This window comes from Rhinatrema bivittatum, chromosome 7, assembly GCF_901001135.1.
Source record: "Rhinatrema bivittatum chromosome 7, aRhiBiv1.1, whole genome shotgun sequence".
Lineage (NCBI taxonomy): Eukaryota > Metazoa > Chordata > Amphibia > Gymnophiona > Rhinatrematidae > Rhinatrema > Rhinatrema bivittatum.
Window position 1 is genome coordinate 8160649 of NC_042621.1, and position 20136 is coordinate 8180784.

General features: G+C 46.3%; 1 protein-coding gene across 2 annotated transcripts in view; it reads right to left on the minus strand.

Moving 5' to 3' along the window:
* CDH13 (cadherin 13) overlaps nucleotides 1–20136 on the minus strand; it is a 1208179-nt gene that overhangs the window by 825837 nt on the left and 362206 nt on the right. For both annotated transcript variants that reach the window (XM_029608118.1, XM_029608117.1), the window contains exon 3: nucleotides 18514–18722. In XM_029608118.1, the coding sequence (XP_029463978.1) occupies nucleotides 18514–18722 (209 nt within the window). The remainder of the gene's footprint in view (nucleotides 1–18513; nucleotides 18723–20136) is intronic.

Consider the following 20136-nt stretch of genomic DNA (forward strand, 5'->3'; position numbering starts at 1 on the left):
GGGGGCAGGCTGGGGGCGGGGCAGGACCGCGGCCTCCAGCACAGTGGCTGTGCCAGGGGTTCGCGCGCCGGCGCACGCAACCTACGCCTGCCCAGAGGCAGGCATAAATCATAAAATAAAGGTAGGGGGGAGATTTAGGTAGGGCTGGGGGGTGGGCGCGGAAGGAAAGTTCCCTCCGAGGCCGCTCCGATTTCAGAGCGGCCTCGGAGGGAATGGGGAACACCATCGGGGCTCCCCTAGGGCTCGGCGCGCACAAGGGGGTGCACACGTGCGCACCCCCTTGTGCGCGCTGACCCTGGATTTTATAACATGCCCGTGGCTGCGCGCGCATGTTATAAAATCAGGCTTAGATTTCTGCGCACGCCAGGTTGCGCCACAAATCTACGCCCACGAGCATGTTATAAAATCTGGCCCACAATGAATAACGAGTTGAAAACTGGGATTCTGAGTGCAGCACCTGCCAGGAAGAATAGCTCTCGAAATATACAATTAGCAATGGTGCAGCTCGGGAGAAAACCAAAGCATCTAAATCGTATTTGTAAGATGGTGGCTTTTGTGGTGCGCTGTAGTGAATGCCGTGCACCATATGAAATCACAAAGAACTCTGGGCATCATCTTCAGAAAAGCCAAAGAGATGCGCATTTCTTGAGGCCTAGTTTTCATGTTCGACCAGATGCACTGACCAATGGCAAGAAAGCTTTCCAAATAGGTCACATTGACCAATAGCGCTGCGGCTTCCAAAATGCTTGGTGACATCACAATGTGCTCTGACCTTGAGATTTTGGCTGAAGTGAACTGAACTGGCCTTTATCCCTAAGGGGGAAAAAGTGTTACAGGAATTCTAAGTGCCTTGGCCATCAAACGCACATGGAAAGTGTGAGGCAGGGGTCACTAAGTGCTCTGCTATCTGCAGCAGAAAATTTAATCAGTTGTTCAAAAGTTATTGGGAGGAACGGGGAGTAGGGGAGAGACACAGCCAGACATGATGATTTTATAAGGTCAGTTTCACTGCGGAATACTGGTCAAAAGATCATGCAATTAAGTGAGCTGTCTGGGTGTTTTTTTTTGCTGCCACATCTGCTGACTTGGTGACCTGATAAAAATCTTCAACTAGGAGTTGAAATGTTGGGTTTCTTTTCTCAATACATTAATACATCTTCTTTTCTTTTTAACTCTTGGGGTAAACTGCTCTGCTGCTTTTGTTTCCTTTGGCTAAAACAGACATAGGGAGAGAAATAGCATTTCTCGGGTAAAACAAGATTTTGGAAAATTGCCCGTCCCGCGTACTGGTAAGCTTACACTCGTAGTGACACTGCATGAGTGACTTTACCCGTGGAAACGAGATATTCCTGGGGGGTCCAGGCTGGGTTTGCACTCACCCCCGTTAACTCTAGCAGCCACCACTTTACCCACACATGGCCGTCGTCCCTACCTTCTGGCTCTTTACTCTCCTTAGACACGTAAGCATTCACTTTATGCACATGAACAACACCGAGAACTGTCGTTGGTATAAATAAGGCCGCAGCTTTTATTTAACACATCGAGAAAAATGTCCCTGGGTACCCGAGCCGGTGTGATGTCTCCACCGCTGCCCGCCGTAGGGGCCAAGCAAGGCAGTCTTACTCCCTGGGCCCCGCCGCCTTCTCCACCAGCCAGGGGACCCCGACCATCGGTGCATTCCGCGCCCCCACCTTTTGCGCCGCCCAAGGCGCTGATTGGCCACCACGCCGTCCTGTGATGTCACCGGCACCACTTGCAATATGCCCAACCGGCCCGGGTAACCGCCCTCTCCCTCTCGGCTGCGACAACTCCAGCAATGAATAGCGTTTGAATTGTACTAACTAACACGAGCATGCTATCTGCTGCAAAAGTTAATCTGATATAAGAATGTGCACTTATAACTAACACGAGCATGCTATCTGCTGCAAAAGTTAATCTGATATAAGAATGTGCACTTATAATATTGCATGCTTAACATAATACAGTGTTATTCTTTTCGTTGTACGTTCACTCTTTACAAACATTCTCAATTTCTTTTTTGCAAACCTATTTCCTAGGGCGAGTGGGTGGGATTTTTGGGGGCGCGCGCTGGGGCGAAAAGGGGGGTCCTGGCCTTCGTCGCGGCCCTTTAAAGGGCCAATGATGTCATCGGCCCGTGTCGTCGCCGATGCTCCTGCTAGGCGCCGGGGGGTGGAGCAAATCATGGAGGAGTCACCTTCAGTTAGGAACCAAAAAAGTCTGGTCTTTCAGCTTATGATTGTTTCTCACCCTAAATTATATCACAGTGGAAATGGATTCTGAGGTTTGCACTGGGTTCTCAGCTCACAGCATCGCCCAATAATAGCAGCACAGTACTGGATGATTATATATGCAGGAAAAGCAAATGTTAAATTTATACTTGAGTCTGTTTTCATTGTCCAGCAAATACTAAAAGTGCAGGAAAAGCAGAAACTGAGTATACATAATAACATAATACAAAAGATGGCCACTTGACCCATCCAGTCTGCCCAGTTTCTATGGTCAGCAATGCTATGGATACTGTATATGTCAGCTGCCAGCCATAGAAGCTTGACTGCATGTAGGGTATCATTTATTCTAAGTTGGTCTTTGAGGCCTTCCTCATTGGCTCTCTACCATCCTGGGTATATGGGCATACAAGTTCCTATACTTAATCCAACGCCTAGGCTTACCAGTAAGTAAATCCACAGCTCTAGTATTAAACTTTCAAAAGGGAAACTTTAATAAAATGAGAAAAATAGAAAAAAACTGAAAGGAGCAGCTACAAAGGTAAAAAGTGTGCAAGAGGCGTGGTCATTGTTAAAAAATACCATCCTAGAAGCACAGTCCAGATGCATTAGCAGGTGTAAAAATGCACAAACAAGTTCGGTAATGCGTGTATGCATACCTCTTACAAAACAGCAACTTCTGCATGGGCTTCTTGACCCTGCCATGGAACGTCTCTAGACCAACCCTTCCCCTCCCCAGTAAAACGTACATATGAAACAAAAAATGTGCGTGTACTCTCCATGTTTATAAAACAGCATGTGTAGGTGTTTGGGCTACTTACTCGCATATATGCGATTTTAACGTGCAAAATATCTTTGAAATTTTACCCGTTTTCTCCCCGACCTAGAACTGCCAGAGTCAGTGCTCCTTTTCATTGTGGGAAAAGTATACACACTGCAGTTTCCTCACTAAGCAGCGACAAAATGTTTCAAATAGCCAGTTCTACACTCCCATGAATTCCTAAGTTACATGGATAGATCTTTTGAAATCTTTTCCTATTAAAATATCTTGGAACGTGATCAAAATTGGGAGACTTCTATTTTCCATTCCACCATAATCTAACTATTGAAATTTAGCACTACTGTTTCCATTTGTGAAAAAAAACAAATACAGATTTACAAGCACTAAACACTCCCACTAAGATTATAGCGCTCATGCACCTATTTAACTTAGTGTGATCAATATTCAGCAGTAGGGATGTGCAGAGGGACGCCATACGTTGCATTTGGAATACATATTCATCAGGGGGCAGATACATTGCATTCGGCAAGGGGGGCCCCCGATATGTTAATGCGTTCATTCTTATTTGTTTCCCGGCTAAAATTGAATTAACTACAACCCCCCACCCTCCTGAACCCCCCAAGACTTACCAAAACTCCCTGGTGGTCCAGCGGGGGGTCCGGGAGCCATCTCCTGCACTCACGCCCTTGGCTGCCAGTATTCAAAATGGCGCCAATAGCCTTTGACCTTACTATGTCACAGGGGCTACCGGTGCCATTGGTTGACCCCTGTGACATAGTAAGGCCATTCATTGCTCCTACCATGTGACAGGGGCCGACCACTGGCACCGGTAGCCCCTGTGACATAGTAAGGTCAAAGGCTATCGGCGCCATTTTGAATACCGGCAGCCGAGGGCGTGAGTGCAGGAATGGCTCCCGGACCTCCTGCTGGACCACCGGGGAGTTTTGGTAAGTCTTGGGGGGGTCAGGAGGGTGGGGGGGGTTTGTTTAAATTCACTCCCTTAGACGGCCGAATAATTCAGCGAAGATTTGTTGTATTCGTGGGGAATCGTAATACGTTTCGCTTCCCCATGAATACAATGAATATGGCCCTTTACGTTGCGGATTACCAATACGTTAAAAAAGAATGCACACCCCTATTCAGCAGCATTTAGCCGGATAACTCACAAGTTATCCGGCTAAATGCTGACTTTTCAATTTCTCCTCTTATCTGGCTAAAGTTTAGCAGGAAGACTCATTATCCAGCTAAAATGTAGCTGCATTTCATAAGGTCGTTCCAGGGTAGAATTAATTTAGCCCAACATGTGATCTGGCTAACTCTAGTCATGCCATAGAGTAGTCCTAAAGGTAGCCAAATAAGCTTATCCAGATCTTTAAGACAGCCAGCGATATTCAATAGTGCATCCACACCGCTGAATATTCGGCTAACTTTGCAATTCGGCCACTGAGTGAATATTACTCCCAGTATGTTCAAGTAAGGCCCTGGAGATGAATAAAAGACAGGTATGCATTGAAGTGATTACATCTTTGTGGACTAGGGTTGCCAACTGTCCAGAATGTTTCTGGATTGTACAGATTTTTGGGGTACTGTCCTGAAAAAAGGAGGGCGGCTAAAATGTTTGGAACTGTCCTGATTTTTAGCCCTCGTGCTGCAGGATAGCGTCTGATCCTCCCCCTTCAATTATACAATATCGTTAGGGACCTTCATTTTCAGTTTTCATTTTATTTTTCCTGGGAATCTATCAGTGTTTATTGCGACAAACTAATTTTTTTTGACTGATTTTCTCCGTTTTTTGTTTGTTCTAATAAACACTGAAATTCCCATGAAAAATACAATAAAAACTGAAAATGAAGGACAATAACTATAGAGTGTGCTTGGGTAGCTACTGTATATTCAATGTGCTGGATATATTGATTTTGTGTCACTTACATAGACTTCACTCCATGATTTAATCAGAGGCCTGGAGAATGTTACAAAACAGTAATTTGGGCCCCTGGACTGGTAAAAGCAACCCTTTTTCAGAATAAAGACGTTTGAGAACTAGTAGTCACAATATAAGGCTCTGCAGGGGTAGACTCAGGAATAACATAGGAAAATATTTTTCACAGGCAGGATGCTGGATGCATGGAACAAGCTCCCCATGGAGATAGAGGCAAAAATGACAATTAAAGAAAACATGGGATCGTTAATTGTAATGAAATGAGGGAAAAGCCAGAGATCAGCTGGGGTCTGACACTGTAGCAGAAAGTAATTGAGAAAACTAGATTGGTCCTTATCTGCTATCAAATTATAGGTTACTGTTGTTTTGTAATGGTGAAGAGTGGTAATAAAGTCGCATGTGCGTAAACCCCATCAGTGAAGATCAGAGCCAGATTTAAGGCGAATGGTACCATGGGTGAAAAGCAACCTCTCTCAACTGATGGCGCGACCCCCCCCCCCCCCCACCTCCTGCCCCCAATCTTCTCTTCAGCTGCAGTGGGATGGGATCTGCTGCAGCTATGTGATTTCAGTCTTAGGTCACAGCCAGGTTGGGCCTGTCTTCAGCCATGGCGGGTTGGAATACGCAACAGCCAGGCCTGGCGCAACCGGGTATGCAAACCATGCAATTGCATGGAGCGGCACACTCGGGGAGGCAGCGAGGTGGCCAGTCGGCGGCAGCGAAGGATGGAGAGAGCGACGCCACCGGAAGAGGATTTGAGCATGCAGCGGCGCTCTCTCCTTCTTCCGGCGGCTGAAGAAACAGTAGGCTGCCGTGGGGGGCAGCGGCCGGGACTCTATGCACAGGGCGGCGCAGAAGCTAGCGCCGGCCCTGGCCCCAGCCAGGCTGGTTGTGTCTTCGGCCGCAGCAGGACGGGATCCACCATGGCCACACAATTCCTCTTTGACCATGGCGGGATGGGATCTGCTGTGACCACACTGGGCCTCTCCTCCTCTGTCCCATGATGCTCAGGGCACCCCTCAGCCGATGGCACCCTGGGCAAGCGCCCGGCTCACCCATCCCAAAAACCAGCCCTAGTGAAGATATTAAAGAGAATTTCCAAATGTTCAGAAATTTGACGGTTAAAAGTTAGTGTCCTTATTATGGACATGTCTGAGGGCAATACAAAAGTTCTTATCAAGCATCTACAGTGGCTCCTGTGTGCTTCTGAACATCTTTTATTCAGACCACAGCAAACATGTTCTTTTGTTTGTTGAATATCCTTCTAATAAGATGTAGGACGCCAACAGATATTTAGAGGAGCTCCCCCCCCCCCCATTTACCCTGAAATGTAGGAACATTGAGCCGCCAGTAGTTCTAACCTTCCTTTCCAAAGAGGTTGCAATCTAACTTTGAGCACAGGTAAGTGATTTGGGTCAAGATAATTCAGTAAGTGGAAGATAGGGGAATCTAAATAGGGCATCCAGATATCACAGCTCTGAGCCAATACATGACACGGCCAACCCTACAGAAGTGTTAAGCTGTTCTGAAGCAGGCCCAGCACAACTGGGGTGTGCATACCATGAATTTGCACAAAGTGGCACACCTGGGGGGTGGGCAGTGGCAGCAGGAGAAGCCATAGGACTACTGGTGGAGCCTAACTCACCGGCGGCCAAAAAAGGAAGAGTGGCCATGGGCTGCCAGCGGAGCTCGGCCCGCTGGCAGCTGAAAACGAGCAGAGACTGTGATGTTCCTCTAAGCCATATGCACAACGTTTTCCAAAGCCACTCACAGCTTGCCCCCCATCCCCCACCCCAGCACAGAAAGGCCGTCAGGGCTGTGGTGGAGCTCATCTCACTATGATCCAAAGCAAAGAATAGCCCAGCAGGCCCACAGTAGAACTCATCCTACCAAGGCCGAAAGTGAGGAGGAAGCCCGTGGGGCTGTAGTGGAGCTCATCCCATCATGGCTTGAAGTGATAAGGAGGCCAGCGGAAGCCATGGTGAAGCTCATCCCACCATGGCCTGAAGAGAAACGAAGGCCGTATGTGTGTGTGAGAGCCTGAGCGCATATGAATGTGTGTGTGTATCTGTATGAGAGCTTGTATGTGTGTCTCTGTGTGAGAGCTTGTGTACATTTGTGTGTGAGTCTGTGTGTGAGAGCGAGAGAGTGTGTGTGTGTGTGTGTGTGTGTGTGTGTGTGTATATGAGAGAGCTGGGATGTGTGTGTGTGTGTGTGTAAAAGCCTGTATGCATGTGTGCTTCTATGTGAGAGCCTGTGTGCATGTCTGCTTTGAGCCTGTGTGCGCGTGAGAGCCTGTTTGTGTCTGTGGGTGTAAGAGAGCCTGTGTGTGTCTGTGGGTGTGAAAGAGCCTGTGTGCTTGTATGCATATGTGTGTATATCCCTGTGAGTGCCTGTGTGTATATGTATGTGTGTGCCTGAGAGAGCTCTCAGCTTATATGTCATATATAGGTTCTCATAGGCATGCATATGTACATAATGTGTCTGTGAGGGATAGAGAGCCTGTGTATGTGAGAGAGGGGGAGTGTGTGTGTGTGTGTAACAATATAGGCATGTATATGACAGAAGAAATGTGTGAGAGAATTAATGTGCTATTCTGTGTGTGTGTGAGAGAGAAGATAAAGTTTGTGTGACCCTACTTCCCCCAATCCACGACAATCTCAGGATCTGAGATTAAAAAAAATCCCAGGTATGGAGAGCAGGAGATTTTTTAATCCTTATTAGTTTTAATTTTGGGATGTAATTTGATGTTTCTGCTGTTTTGAAATATTTTGGGGGAATATTAGAAAATGTTTAATTATTGGATCTTTTATTGATCAGATGTTTTGAAATATTTTATTGGTGTTTGGGAAATTTTGGATATTCTATTCGTTAACTGTTTTGAAATATTTATTCTTTTTATGAATATTTAACTATTATGATGTTTTATATTTCTTGATTTTATTATTTAATGGTAATGTTTCTGTTTTTCTATTGCTGCTCTGCACATAGAGGCTGGTTTGTTGTGGGTTCCAGTTCAGTTCTTCTCAGCATGTTTCTATTTATACTTTCTGGTTGTTACAGCCCTGCCCGCACTTCACGCGGACAGGGCCTTACCTCCGTGATCTGGCCTGATCCCAACGTCGTTCCTCACGGCCCGGAGGCCGCAACTGAAGCCTTTCCTGAGGTGGCCGACACCAGGTGCTCCCGCGGCCCGGCTACCATCTTGCCGGCACGGCAGGAGCCATGCCAGGACCTTGCCTCACCAGGAGGCCGCTGCTGACTCCTCCGTTCTTCCCGGCTTGAAGCAGTGGCGTAGCCAGAATTGATTTTTTGGGTGGGCACAAGGTTAACATAGGTGGGCACAAGGCATGCAGGTCTACTAGTTGTTTTCTTACTGATAAATAATGCCATATACTGCACCCTAGATTGGCTTTCTAAGTAGTTTGCAACAGCCATTATGTGTCATGTATGAAACTTTAAAATAATTTACTTCAATTATTTCAAGTATAGAAAGCAATCAAATCCAATCATATAATAAAACAAAAATTAATGTATTCTTTCATGAACCATCTTTGCAGAAACCCAGAAATCTTCATAAATACAATAAAATATAATTAATCATCAGAACAGGTGCAGCGCAAAGCTGCGGCAATTCACATTACAAGAAACATGAAAAAAAAAATTCAAATTCTGGTGTAATCTCAGCAAAAAATAACCCTCCACTGCTATTTTGTGAAGTAACAAACTCTTGCAAAGAAAGAGGCATCTGGAACCTTGCCAAACAATCACAGCACTGACTCTCAGGATTCAAACAGCAACCTTATGAAAAAGCAGCAATGCAAATACTACACCAGGCCCTAGAACATTAATACATCACCTACGGGAATAACAGAACAGGCTGGACTACTACTACAGAGAAACTATATGCTAGAAATACTCATTTCTGTCACAAACAGGCAAAACTGAGACCGACCCTTACCTAATATAGAAATAAGAGACTATAAATTAGAAACAGAAACATGAAGATAAAACCAAAATAGAAAGCCTGAGAAACTAAAATGTCTGAACAGTGGAATACTTAAGAAAGAGCAAAATACAAAAATATAAGAATGCACATTCCCAAAGATGACATATTTAAATTGCTAACATCTCTCTCTCTCTCTATATATATATATTTTTTTTTTTTACCTTTGTTGTCTGATCTTTGTATTTTTCTAATCAGTTGGTCCTGGTCTCTCTTTCCCATTTTTTCCCTTGTCGCTCATTTCCTAATTCCTCTTCAGTGTCTTTTCTACTACTGTCTTCTTCCCTTCCACACACACACACATATATATACATAAATGCTTTCTCTCACAGACTCCCTCACACACTCAGGCTCTCACTCTCATATGCTCTCCCCCCCCCCCCCCCCCAGCTCACATTCTCTGCAGACACACATACAAGCTCTCACTTTCTCACCCCTCCCCAGGCTTATATTCTTATGCACACACAGACGCACATCCAGGCACCCATTTTCATCCACACATACAAACCCATTCTCCCATTCTCACCCACACATACACACATTTAAGGTCCCATTCTCACCCACACATACACACTTTCAAGCACCCATTCTTACACACATATTCAAGCTTCCATTCTCACCCACACACACAAACCCAGGCTCCCATTCTCACCCATATATATATACATTCAAGCTTCCATCCTCACCCACATATTCAAGCTTCCATTCTCACCCACATAATCAAGCTTCCATTCTCACCCACACACACAAACCCAGGCTCCCATTCTCACCCATATATACACACATTCAAGCTTCCATCCTCACCCATATATACACACATTCAAGCTTCCAACCTCACCCACATATTCAAGCTTCCAACCTCACCCACATATTCAAGCTTCCATTATCACCCACACACATTCAAGACTCCATTCTCACTCCCATACACACCCAGGGTCCGATTTTCACACACACACACACACACACAAGGCTCCCATTCTCATCCTCACATACACATTCAAGCCTGTGCACAGTTTCCGCTTCCTCCCCCCAGAGCAGGAAGATCAGCTGGCCTCTCCTGCTGCCACTGGCCTCCTGCTATCTTCGGGCCGTATGGCCGACCGATCTTCCTGTTTGGGGGGGGGGGGGGAGGAGAGCGGAAGCGCCGCGCACAGTTTCCGCTTCCTCCCCCCAGAGCAGGAAGATCAGCGGGCCTCTCCTGCTGCCACTGGCCTCCTGCGTACAGCCGACCGATCTTCCTGCTGGGGGGGGGGAGCGGAAGCTGTGCGCGGCGCTTCCGCTCTTCTTCCCCCCCCCCCCAGGAAGATCGGTCGGCCGTATGGCTCGAAGATAGCAGGAGAGGCCCGCTGATCTTCCTGCTTTGGGGGGAGGAAGTGGAAGCTGTGCACGGCGCTTCCGCTCCCCCCCCTCCCCCCGCAAACAGGAAGATCGGTCGGCCATATGGTTGTAGGACCGCTTCCCCACGTGTGCCGTGATGGCGTGCCAAGCATGGGTTCTCCTCTTCACTGTCGCGGGGATGGGATCCCGTGACAGCCTTGCAGTTCTGGTGTCAGTTGGGTGGGCCTGGGTCTAAATTGGGTGGGCAGCTGCCCACCCAGGCCCACCCGTGGCTATGCCACTGGCTTGAAGCCACCACCCATGCCATCCTCGGCAGGCCTGGAGGCCTGCTCCTCAGCGACCGACATGGATGCCGCTGACGTCGTCTGTCTCTGGGTCCTCCTCCTGCGTGGCTGAGATGCCGCCGATGGCCAACACCGTCCTGCTTCAACATCTGCAGGACCGCTGTCCAGGGTCCTGCAGACTTCCTCTGACTGTTCCTCCTAAGGGGCAGGCCCGCGGCTTTCCCCCATTCTTATGGGGTCAGCCAGACGTGGTCCTCCGGACAACTCCTCCCAGGGAGTTGCCTCTTTAGCCCTATAAGAGGGCCCTGCTTCGTTTCAGCTTTGTCTTCACATCAGCTCAGATGCTCCTGAAGACGTCTCTTCATCTGGTGTCCTATTCCTGAGCTCGGATCCTGATGTCTGATTCCTGAGTTCGGATCCTGATGTCTGATTCCTGAGTTTGGATCCTGATGTCTGTTCCGAATCCGGATGTCCGTGAGTACAGCTCCCGATGCCTGCTGCGAGTCCGGACACCCGTGAGTCCAGTTCCTATGGTCCAGCCCAAGTCTGGATGTCCATGAGTCCAGCTCCTGATGCCTGCTGCGAGTCCGGACATCCATGAGTCCAGTTCCTGTGGTCCAGCCCAGTTCTGGATATCAGTGAGTCCAGCTCCCGATGCTTGCTGCAAGTCCGGACATCCGTGAGTCCAGTTCCTGTGGTCCAGCCCAAATCCAGATGTCTGTGAGTCCAGCTCCCGATGCCTGCTCTGAGTCCAGACGTCCGAGAATCCAGTTCCTGTGGTCCGGCCCAAGTCCGGATGTCCATGAGTCCAGCTCCCATTGCCGGCTGCGAGTCCGGACGTCCATGAGTCCAGTTCCTGTGGTCCAGCCCAAGTCCAGATGTCCATGAATCCTGATCCAGATGTATGTTCCCAGTTCTGCAGTCTAATTCAAGTCCTGCAGTCTGTTCTAGAAGTTCCACGTTCCAAGGTTCTGTTCCAAGTCCTGCAGTCCCTCCCAAGATGTTCCAGTTCTGATTCCTGATGATCCAAGATGTCCTGATGTTCCTCGATGTCTTGATGTTCATTGATGTCCCATCTTGTTCCCGGTCCTAATGCACAAGGAGGTGGGACCTGTGCCTCTGGGGATTCCCCCTGCCTTCAACCAGAGTTCCCATACTCCAAGGTTTTATCTGACTTCCTAGTTCCGTCTCCGGAGGATCCTAGGGGTTTCCACTAACCTGCGCTATGAGACTACCTGAGCCAGTTCCAATCTCCTTGTGGTCTGCGACCAGCCATCCCGGCTGTGTAGGGCGCAAAGGGAACAGTGTGGTCCACGACCAGCCCCACGTGCTGTGTAGGGTGCCTGAGGGTCCAGCTCAACTCTCTTGTTCCTGTCTGCATTCCCACCTGTGTCTTGTTCCTCGCCTGAGTCTTCAGTGTGGTCCACGACCAGCCCACGTGCTGTGTACTGTAGAGATTTAGGTTATTTGTTAATTGCTGCTTTAATAAAAATCTACCTCATGTTGACTAGTAATTGGAATAACAAAGCCTGAAGAGAAAATATTCTGCCCAGAGACAGAACTGAGGCTGAGAATGGAATGTGAGTGCAGAAATGAATGAGGTAAGAAAGGCGCCGAGAAAAGTTAAACAAGAAATAAAGTATTAACGTAAGCAGAATGTGGGACGTCTGAGATGCGCATGACCAGCTGACGTAAGAGATGAGTGAAGGGAGGGGAATTATTATGAGAGCCATGTGTTTTCAGTCTATAAACAGGTAATTCAAATTTTGAAACACTGAGTAATTGGCATTGCTCCTAGAACAGTATATTCTGTAAAATGGGGCTCCTTTTACTTCTGTAAGGAAACACAATCTTGACTTTCCTTATTGTTCCACAATCTTGATTTGTGTATGCTTGCAATGAAATGAAAAAAAGCCTGCTACCTTTTATAAGATCTCTAAGCTACTTAATAAATGCTATGCTTTTAAAACTGAAAGACTGTCTCATCACTGTCTGTCTCTGGGGAGGAAACGAGCAGGGTAAGTTCAGGGTTAACATTTTAAAATGATCCTGTTCAACAGTAGGGACTCACCTTCCTTGTCCTACATTCCAAGTCTTCAGCTCTACGTCTCTACGTTCCAAGTTCCTAGTTCTAACCAGAGACCTACTTCGTAGCCTGTGTTCCTAGCTCCGTCCAGCTCTGCTCCTGTGATGCCCATTCCCGCACACACACCTCACCACGGGTGCGACTCATGTCCTGACCTGAGCCACCCTGTGACCCAAGTGTTCCGCTCTCCCAAGAGCCAAGTGATGCGTGCCAAGCCCACACCATCGGCCCCTGAAGGCTGCGCTCACAACACTGGTCTCTTTATTCTGTATTTGGTCAGGGTCTGTCTGTGTTCTGTATGTGTGACCAAGCTGAGGTATTTTGCTGGCATGTGGCTTCTATGTAAGTTTCTATAATCAGTCTGATTTGTTTTGTTTTCATAATAGGAGGAGTATTGGTGTTCTAGGGTCTGATGCAATATGTGCAGTGTTGCCTTTTCATAGATAAGGTTATTATTGTTTGAATGATGGCAGATAGGGTTGTTTTGGTATGGGAGGTTTACTATATTGTAATGGTAATTCTGTTTACTTATGGCTTTCTGACAGACAAGCCTACACCCAACATGCATTACAAAAAGTCTAAATCCATAGAAATTCCAAGTGTCTTTTTTGTAGCATATAAATATAATGTGCATGCTGTAAGTGATATTTTTGAATGTTCTTTTTCATGCTAACTCTGTTATAAATACATAATTTAATGGGGTGTGTGTGTATCTGTAGAGAGTGTGGGAGAGGGGAGAGGGGATGGCATGTGTTTGTAAGGTTTGCCTAGGTATCTAATACCCTTTCCTTTGACCATGGATTCAAGGGTGGGAGGGGAAAGGTGGGTGTCAGTTTTTAAAAATATAAATTGCTGGAGGAAGCTGGTTTTTTTTTTTGATGGGGCCTGGGACAGAGACTGAATAAATCCGGAGGAGGCGGGGGATGGCAGCGCAGTAATTATTTGCACAGGGCAGCAAAAAAGCTAGCACTGGCCCTGCTCTGAAGATACCATTTAAGTAGTTATGGTCTATTCAGGCTTCCAGTTTTAGACAGACATCAGAATACCCTATTCAACAATGGCTGTGCAGTCAATAAAGGCTTTATTCACAAAGTCAACAGTTTTTCTAATGGAAGGTTTACGCTACTCTACAGTAACTGGAAACGCAACTGAAAAGTCTCTCATCTCACAATAAGACAATGGATCCGTCATTCTTTATAAGTGTCCTATTATGGCTCTCTTGTATTTTCTTCAAATTATAGGTCTGTGAAAGTATCCAGCTTAATTGTCTTGTAAGTCACTGTCATCCCTGCTTCCTCGTTAAATGCAGTGGGATGGAAATGAGAGACATATCATTCTTTTGCACTGTTAAACATGTCTACAGTAAACAACACAAGCTACAGTATTTGCAATGCTGGTTTTGCTTTTATCCGGTTAGGATTCTGTTTGAAATTTGACAGGCGTATCCTTATGCAGGGGCCACCCTCAGACCTGGGGCTAATCCCGATTCACCAGCCTTGTAACCCTGGGGTGTGGATTCTTTTGAATGGGGGGAGGCTGAACCTTCAAGGTCCAGGGCATAAGAGTGGAAGCCTCTTCACTGTGTGCACGATGATATTTAAGGGTAGATGCAATGAATGGAACAGGCATTGCTTGGGTGTTCCAAATTAAAACTTGACTGTGGTTAGTTCAATTTAATCAATATGCACCAACAAAGCTATTTTCAATTACATCCATGCCCTGGACTGATGCATTTTTCTCTCTCTCTCTGTGAAAATGTCCCTCAGCACTTGTGCTTTGAGATTTTCTTACCCTCCAGGTTTTGGACTCGTGGGTGGATGGGGGGGTATCCTAAGTGCTACGGGATTTCTTCCACAAGCAGTATCGGAGGTCCAGCTAAACTCCAGATATTTAAAACCCCAAAACAATCCTTGTCCTGCGTCCAGTGGAGGTCACCGGATGTCACAAAACTTCTTACTTCTGCTCTCCTCTCATAACTGTATAATTGGATCTCTCTGATTGAAAAATCCTGTGGCTAGGAAAAGCAGCTCTTCAGTCTCCTCAAGCACTGGGAAGGAAGGGTGGCAGCAACTCTTCCTCTCAGCTCAGGAAAAAGATACAAAAATTATTCTCAAAACTCCAAACCAAAAACCTCTCTCTAGCGGTTACTCACCGCTGCCCCTCATGAGTGCTAAGATGGGCCAGCATGTCTTCTCTAGCCCTGTCCTCCCAAGGCAGGGCTTGTTCCCTTCTCAAGCCAGGACCAGGGATTCATAAAAAGGGGGAGTGGAAAGAAAAAACATCCAAAATTGACTTCACAAAATAATTTACTTCCTTCCAAACCCTGAAGCGAACCCTTCCAAGGCTGGCAGTGCACTGGGCAGGGAAAAGCCTCTCTCCTTCTCCAAATATCTCTGGGGGCCTAGACTGGTGACAGAAAAAGAAACAGCCACTTCCCTTCCACATGCTAAGCAAAAATGCCACACCACTCTCTCCCCTCGCCTCCCCTTCTTATCCAAACAGGAGCACACCACCCCAGCAAGCCTCAGAGGAGGTGCTTTTAAAAATGGAAGGCCCTTCTGCTAGCCCAGAGCTTAGGCTGCGGCCATCTAGTGGAAACCTAAGGGGGGGAAACCATTTGTATTCAATGAAAGCAAAGGATGATGAAATCTCATACTAAGACATTATATACAATTACAATATAAACATGGGTTGGACTCATATTTTCCTGTTTTGTTGAAACAAGGCCATTAAGTGCTATAGAGCCTGCCGAGGCAGAGGGCTGCAACAATTCCTTCACATCAGCTCGCAAGCAAATAAATATCAGTCAAGCATTTCCCTCTGTGGACTGCAGGCGCTGTTAGAGCTGAGTCATCTCAAAGACTCCTTTGGTAACAACTGAGTCAAGTTCATAACAGCCTTTGTTCTGCAAAGTTCTTGGATCCACAAAAGTTACCGAACATCAGGTGATGTTCTGCTATTACTACTCCCCCCCCCCCCCCACCCACCCAAAACACGCACATGCTTAGGGGTAGATTTTAAAAGGTGCGCGTGGGCGTACATGTGCGCGCGCTACCTGGAGCGTGTGCACATGTACGCCCGATTTTATAACATGCACGCGCCGAGCCGCGCTGCCTTTCCCCGTTCCCTTCCCCCTAGCCTGACCTTCCCCCCTTCCCCTAACCTTCCCCCCCCCAGCCCTACTCTAACCCCGCCCCCCCCTGAAGTTGCGTGCGCCGGCAGCCTGCTGGCACGCGATCCTCCGACACAGCTGCAATGGCCGCTATGTCGGAGGCCTCTGGCCCCATCTCCGCTCCACCCCGGACTGCCCCGCCCACACCCCATCCCCAGACCGCCCCTTTAGTAAAGTCCTGGGACTTACACGCGTCCCGGGGCTTTATGCGCGTCACCGGGCCTTTTTAAAATAGGCCCGGCGGGCATAACCCCCTCTACGTGCATAGAGCTTTGAAAATCCAGACCTGAGTGTGGAGGATGGATAAGGACAAAATTGTTGCCTCTGGCTCACAGAGGTTTACCTGTGTGCATATTTATTTGTACAGCTCTGCACTTTGCAAAATACAGACCAATCAATGTTCCTAGCTACCTGCCCACAATTATTAAAAATATAGTCCATATCAGAACAACAGATCTTGATGGACTTCATAGGTTATTCCATTGGTTTTCATAGTAGATGATAGCAGATAAAGATTCATTGTCTCATTCAGTCTATGCACTTCCTCTGATCTACACGTCAAGGCTATATCCCAGCAGTCAGCTATAGAAGCTCGATGGCTTGTAGGATATCACTCTTTATCCAAGTCAGTTTTTGTTGCCTTCCTTTTTGGTAATCTACCATGCTGGGTAGGTAAGAATGCAAGTTCCCATACTTACTCCAACAGTCAGTCCTCCTGCCCCCAAATGTCTTACCACCAAGCTTTCTAATAATCTAAACAGGAACTGAATCTGGTGAGACTGTTGCCCGAGTCCCCATGGCCTTGTGAGACAGCTGACTGGTCTCTGGGGAGCTGAAGCCTCTGGGTTTGGATTTGAATTTACTTACTAGCCTTTCCAAATATAAACTCGAGGTGAGCTACAGGCAGGTACAGTCGGTATTTTCTAGAGATGTGAATCGGAACTGGAATCGGTTCTGATTCCGGTTCCGATTCACATCGTGTTTTTTTTTTTCGTCCAGCCAGATCGCGGTTTTGTTTATCGGCTGCGCCCGAGCCGATAAACAAAAACCCACCCCAGCCCTTTAAAACTAATCCCTTAGCTTCCCCTCACCCTCCCGACCCCCCCAAAAATGTTTTACAGGTACCTGGTGGTTCAGTGGGGGTCCCGGGAGCGATCTCCCGCTCTCGGGCCGTCGGCTGCCACTAATCAAAATGGCGCCGATGGCCTTTGCCCTTACCATGTGACAGGGTATCCATGCCATTGGCCGGCCCCTGTCACATGGTAGGAGCACTGGATGGCCCGCGCCATTTTTAAATGGTCCGAAGCCTGATTCACATCCCTAGTATTTTCTTGTCTGAGAGTTTATAATTGTTTGTACCTGAGGCAATGGAGGGTTACATGGCTTATCTCATGATTACAAGGAGTGGCAGTAGGATTTGAACCTTGGCTTCCTTGGCTCTCAGCCCCCTGCTCCAACCACTAAACTTTTTGCCACTCCAACCTGGCCACCCTGTGACCTACAATGTTATAATTCATGCTTCCTTTCTCTGCCCGCTTTTTTTTTTCCTCCTTATTACCTCTCCTTGTCTCAAGAGAGTGAAGGGTGGATTGTTTGCAATACTGCAGCCTCCCAACCCTGTTCCTATCACTGTGACCTCTGTACTGTATCTGCCAAACATCGTTAAATTCTAACACAGTACTGGTTTCTACTCTATGGTAGGTTATTCCAAGTATCTATCACTCTCTCAGGAATTTGAACAGCACAAACAAATAAGGTTCAGCAGGGAATAGAGTTAGCCTTAGAATTTATCAGTTTTTTTCCACAATGCAGTTTTTATGTTCAAGAATAAAAATTGGAAAATAGGCAAAATACAATATTAGAAGATAAAACGCCAGATGTGCAGACCATTTTTCCACACTCAAATATGAGAAATCGCTTAGTGTATTTGGCCTGTTTGGAACCTAAAATTTTTCAGATTTAACTTTTCAAAATTAATTATTAGATTTTAGTCCTTATGAGTAACAAGGATGACAGCAGCCAAGCATTGGTAGATTTTTAGTATTAACACAAGGGTATGCGAATCTGCTCCCTCAAGAGCTGCAAACAGGTCTACTATTTATAAATATTTGATATTCCGCCTGTACCAAGCCAAACTGAAGCAGATTACAATCAGATCAAAAGCTAAATTCTGGTTACAATCGTGAACAGTTTACAGTACACATGAGGGAGGGTGTGTAAAAATATGATTTCAGTTACAGGGGGATTCAATTAATCATTTAGGGTAGTAGAAAGAATGGAATGGATTAGGGAATCAGGATAAGTGAACGATACAATAATGCAGTTGTATTGGAAGGACAAGAGCCTAGTGCCATGGGGGAGCGAGTCATTGAGTATGAAAATTTGGTGGAGGATGATGCTACGGTCTCAAGATCAAGTTCTAGCAGTTAAGGGATAAAGGGAGTTTTCTTTTCCAACTCTTTTGTACTTGTTGTTCAGAATATCCATAAGGGATGTTCATTAAACACATACTAGCTTTCCATTTGGTCCAAGAATTGGATACAATTTGCATAATTTTCTTCTGAAAATTAATCAGCCATTATAGCCCTGGAAGTGGAGATTTGCACATGCTGCTAGGAACGGCGCCTTTGAGCTGGAATTCTTTGCCTTAGTATGCGTTACCTTTAAAGAGTTATGCCTCGCCTTCCTTCCAATGATCTTCACTTCTGCCATGTCATCAGTCCAGGCGGAGCGTGCATGGATGAATAATGCCCGACCAACTTCTGTTACATTTTTCAGTGCAACTAGCGATCCATCTGGTTCCACTTTAAAGTCCGGGTGAGAAACTTCAAAGAAAAGTTTTTCATTCCCCTGGCAGTCATCAAATTGCACTGGAGAAAAAGAAAGCAAAGCAGAAGCATATCTGTTAGTTTGTTAAAACAGGATTTTGTTTTCTTTACAGATTACATACACAGTACTTCTTCAATCCAAAGAACTTCTAGTTTTCAGTAGCAAACGTTTTGCACAGGTGCGGACCTGAACAGCCTTTCAACTCTGATGATTTTCCATTCCTACTCCATAAATAGGGTGACCACCTACAGGTCAAGAGGGGAGAAGATGAGCCAGCTGTGGTATTGCCCACTGCACGTAGGGAGACGTAATTTTTATTTCTCCTATGAAAAATAGGACTCCATGCATGCAATGGAGCAAAATCAGGTCTGGCTTGGCTTCTCCCCCTCCCTATAGAGCTATATTGTCACCTTTAGAGTCAATGTTCATTATCTAATGTACATAGGAATATTTAACACTAATGAACTGAGGATTTGGAACATCGCAGCAGTCACAAAGTATTTTAAAACTGCCAGCTAATCAGCTGTTTCCATATCTTCAAATTCCACACCTCCTCTTTCTCAGAAAAATGGCGGCTTTTGCAGAGTAATATTACTGCATTCTAACTTGACAATGTAAAGCGCATGAACAGCTATTGGTTTGGATTTCATCATTGCTCAAGTAAGCAAATTAAAAATGTAACAAAATAATAATAATTGTAAATGTGTTTAATGTATTTTTAATTTCTGTTTGCTCACAATTTCCTATTACCTGAAAATAAGTGCATGTGGTTAGTCTCTTGCTGTCAGAGTTGGTGCTTCCTCGACCCTAGAAATACAAAATTGCTAAGCTTTGCGGCCCTAAGTGAACCAGATTCCCCATTGGGCAACATCACTCTACATCGAAGAGAAGTGCCTTTTATTGAGCACACAAGAAGAGTTTAGGACAAAGGGTTCTCAGGCACTTGTTGCATGGTGAGCATGGAAGAAAAAAATTAAGGGGGTCAGGATTCAAAGCTATTTAGCTGAATGGCAACATTTTGAATACTGAGGCACTTATCTGGCTAGATTTTAGCGGGATAAGTCATTATCCGGCCAAACTCTAGCTGGATAAAGAAAGAAGCGTTCTGGGGGGCATTCTGGGCTGGGTCTAAGTTATCTGACTAAATTAATGAATTTTCAGAAAAATCCAGACTTGAGCGGCCAATGGCACTGTTTAGTTAAAAAAAAAAAAAAGTGCAATGCAGGCTTGCTGTCAGTTCATAACAATGCTGGCATCTTACGCATCCAGCATTGCTAATGACAGAGCAGGAAGCGCCAGGAGCAGGAAAGAGAAAACCTCGCTCCCACCTAGAGTTTTAAAGATCCGGGGAGGAGGAATGGAAGGGTCTTGGGGGGGTGGGGGGTGTCTGGATTACAAAGAGGTAGCAGGTGGGTGGAGAGTGGGGAAGGGGAGCAGGAGGAAGTCCAGAATAAT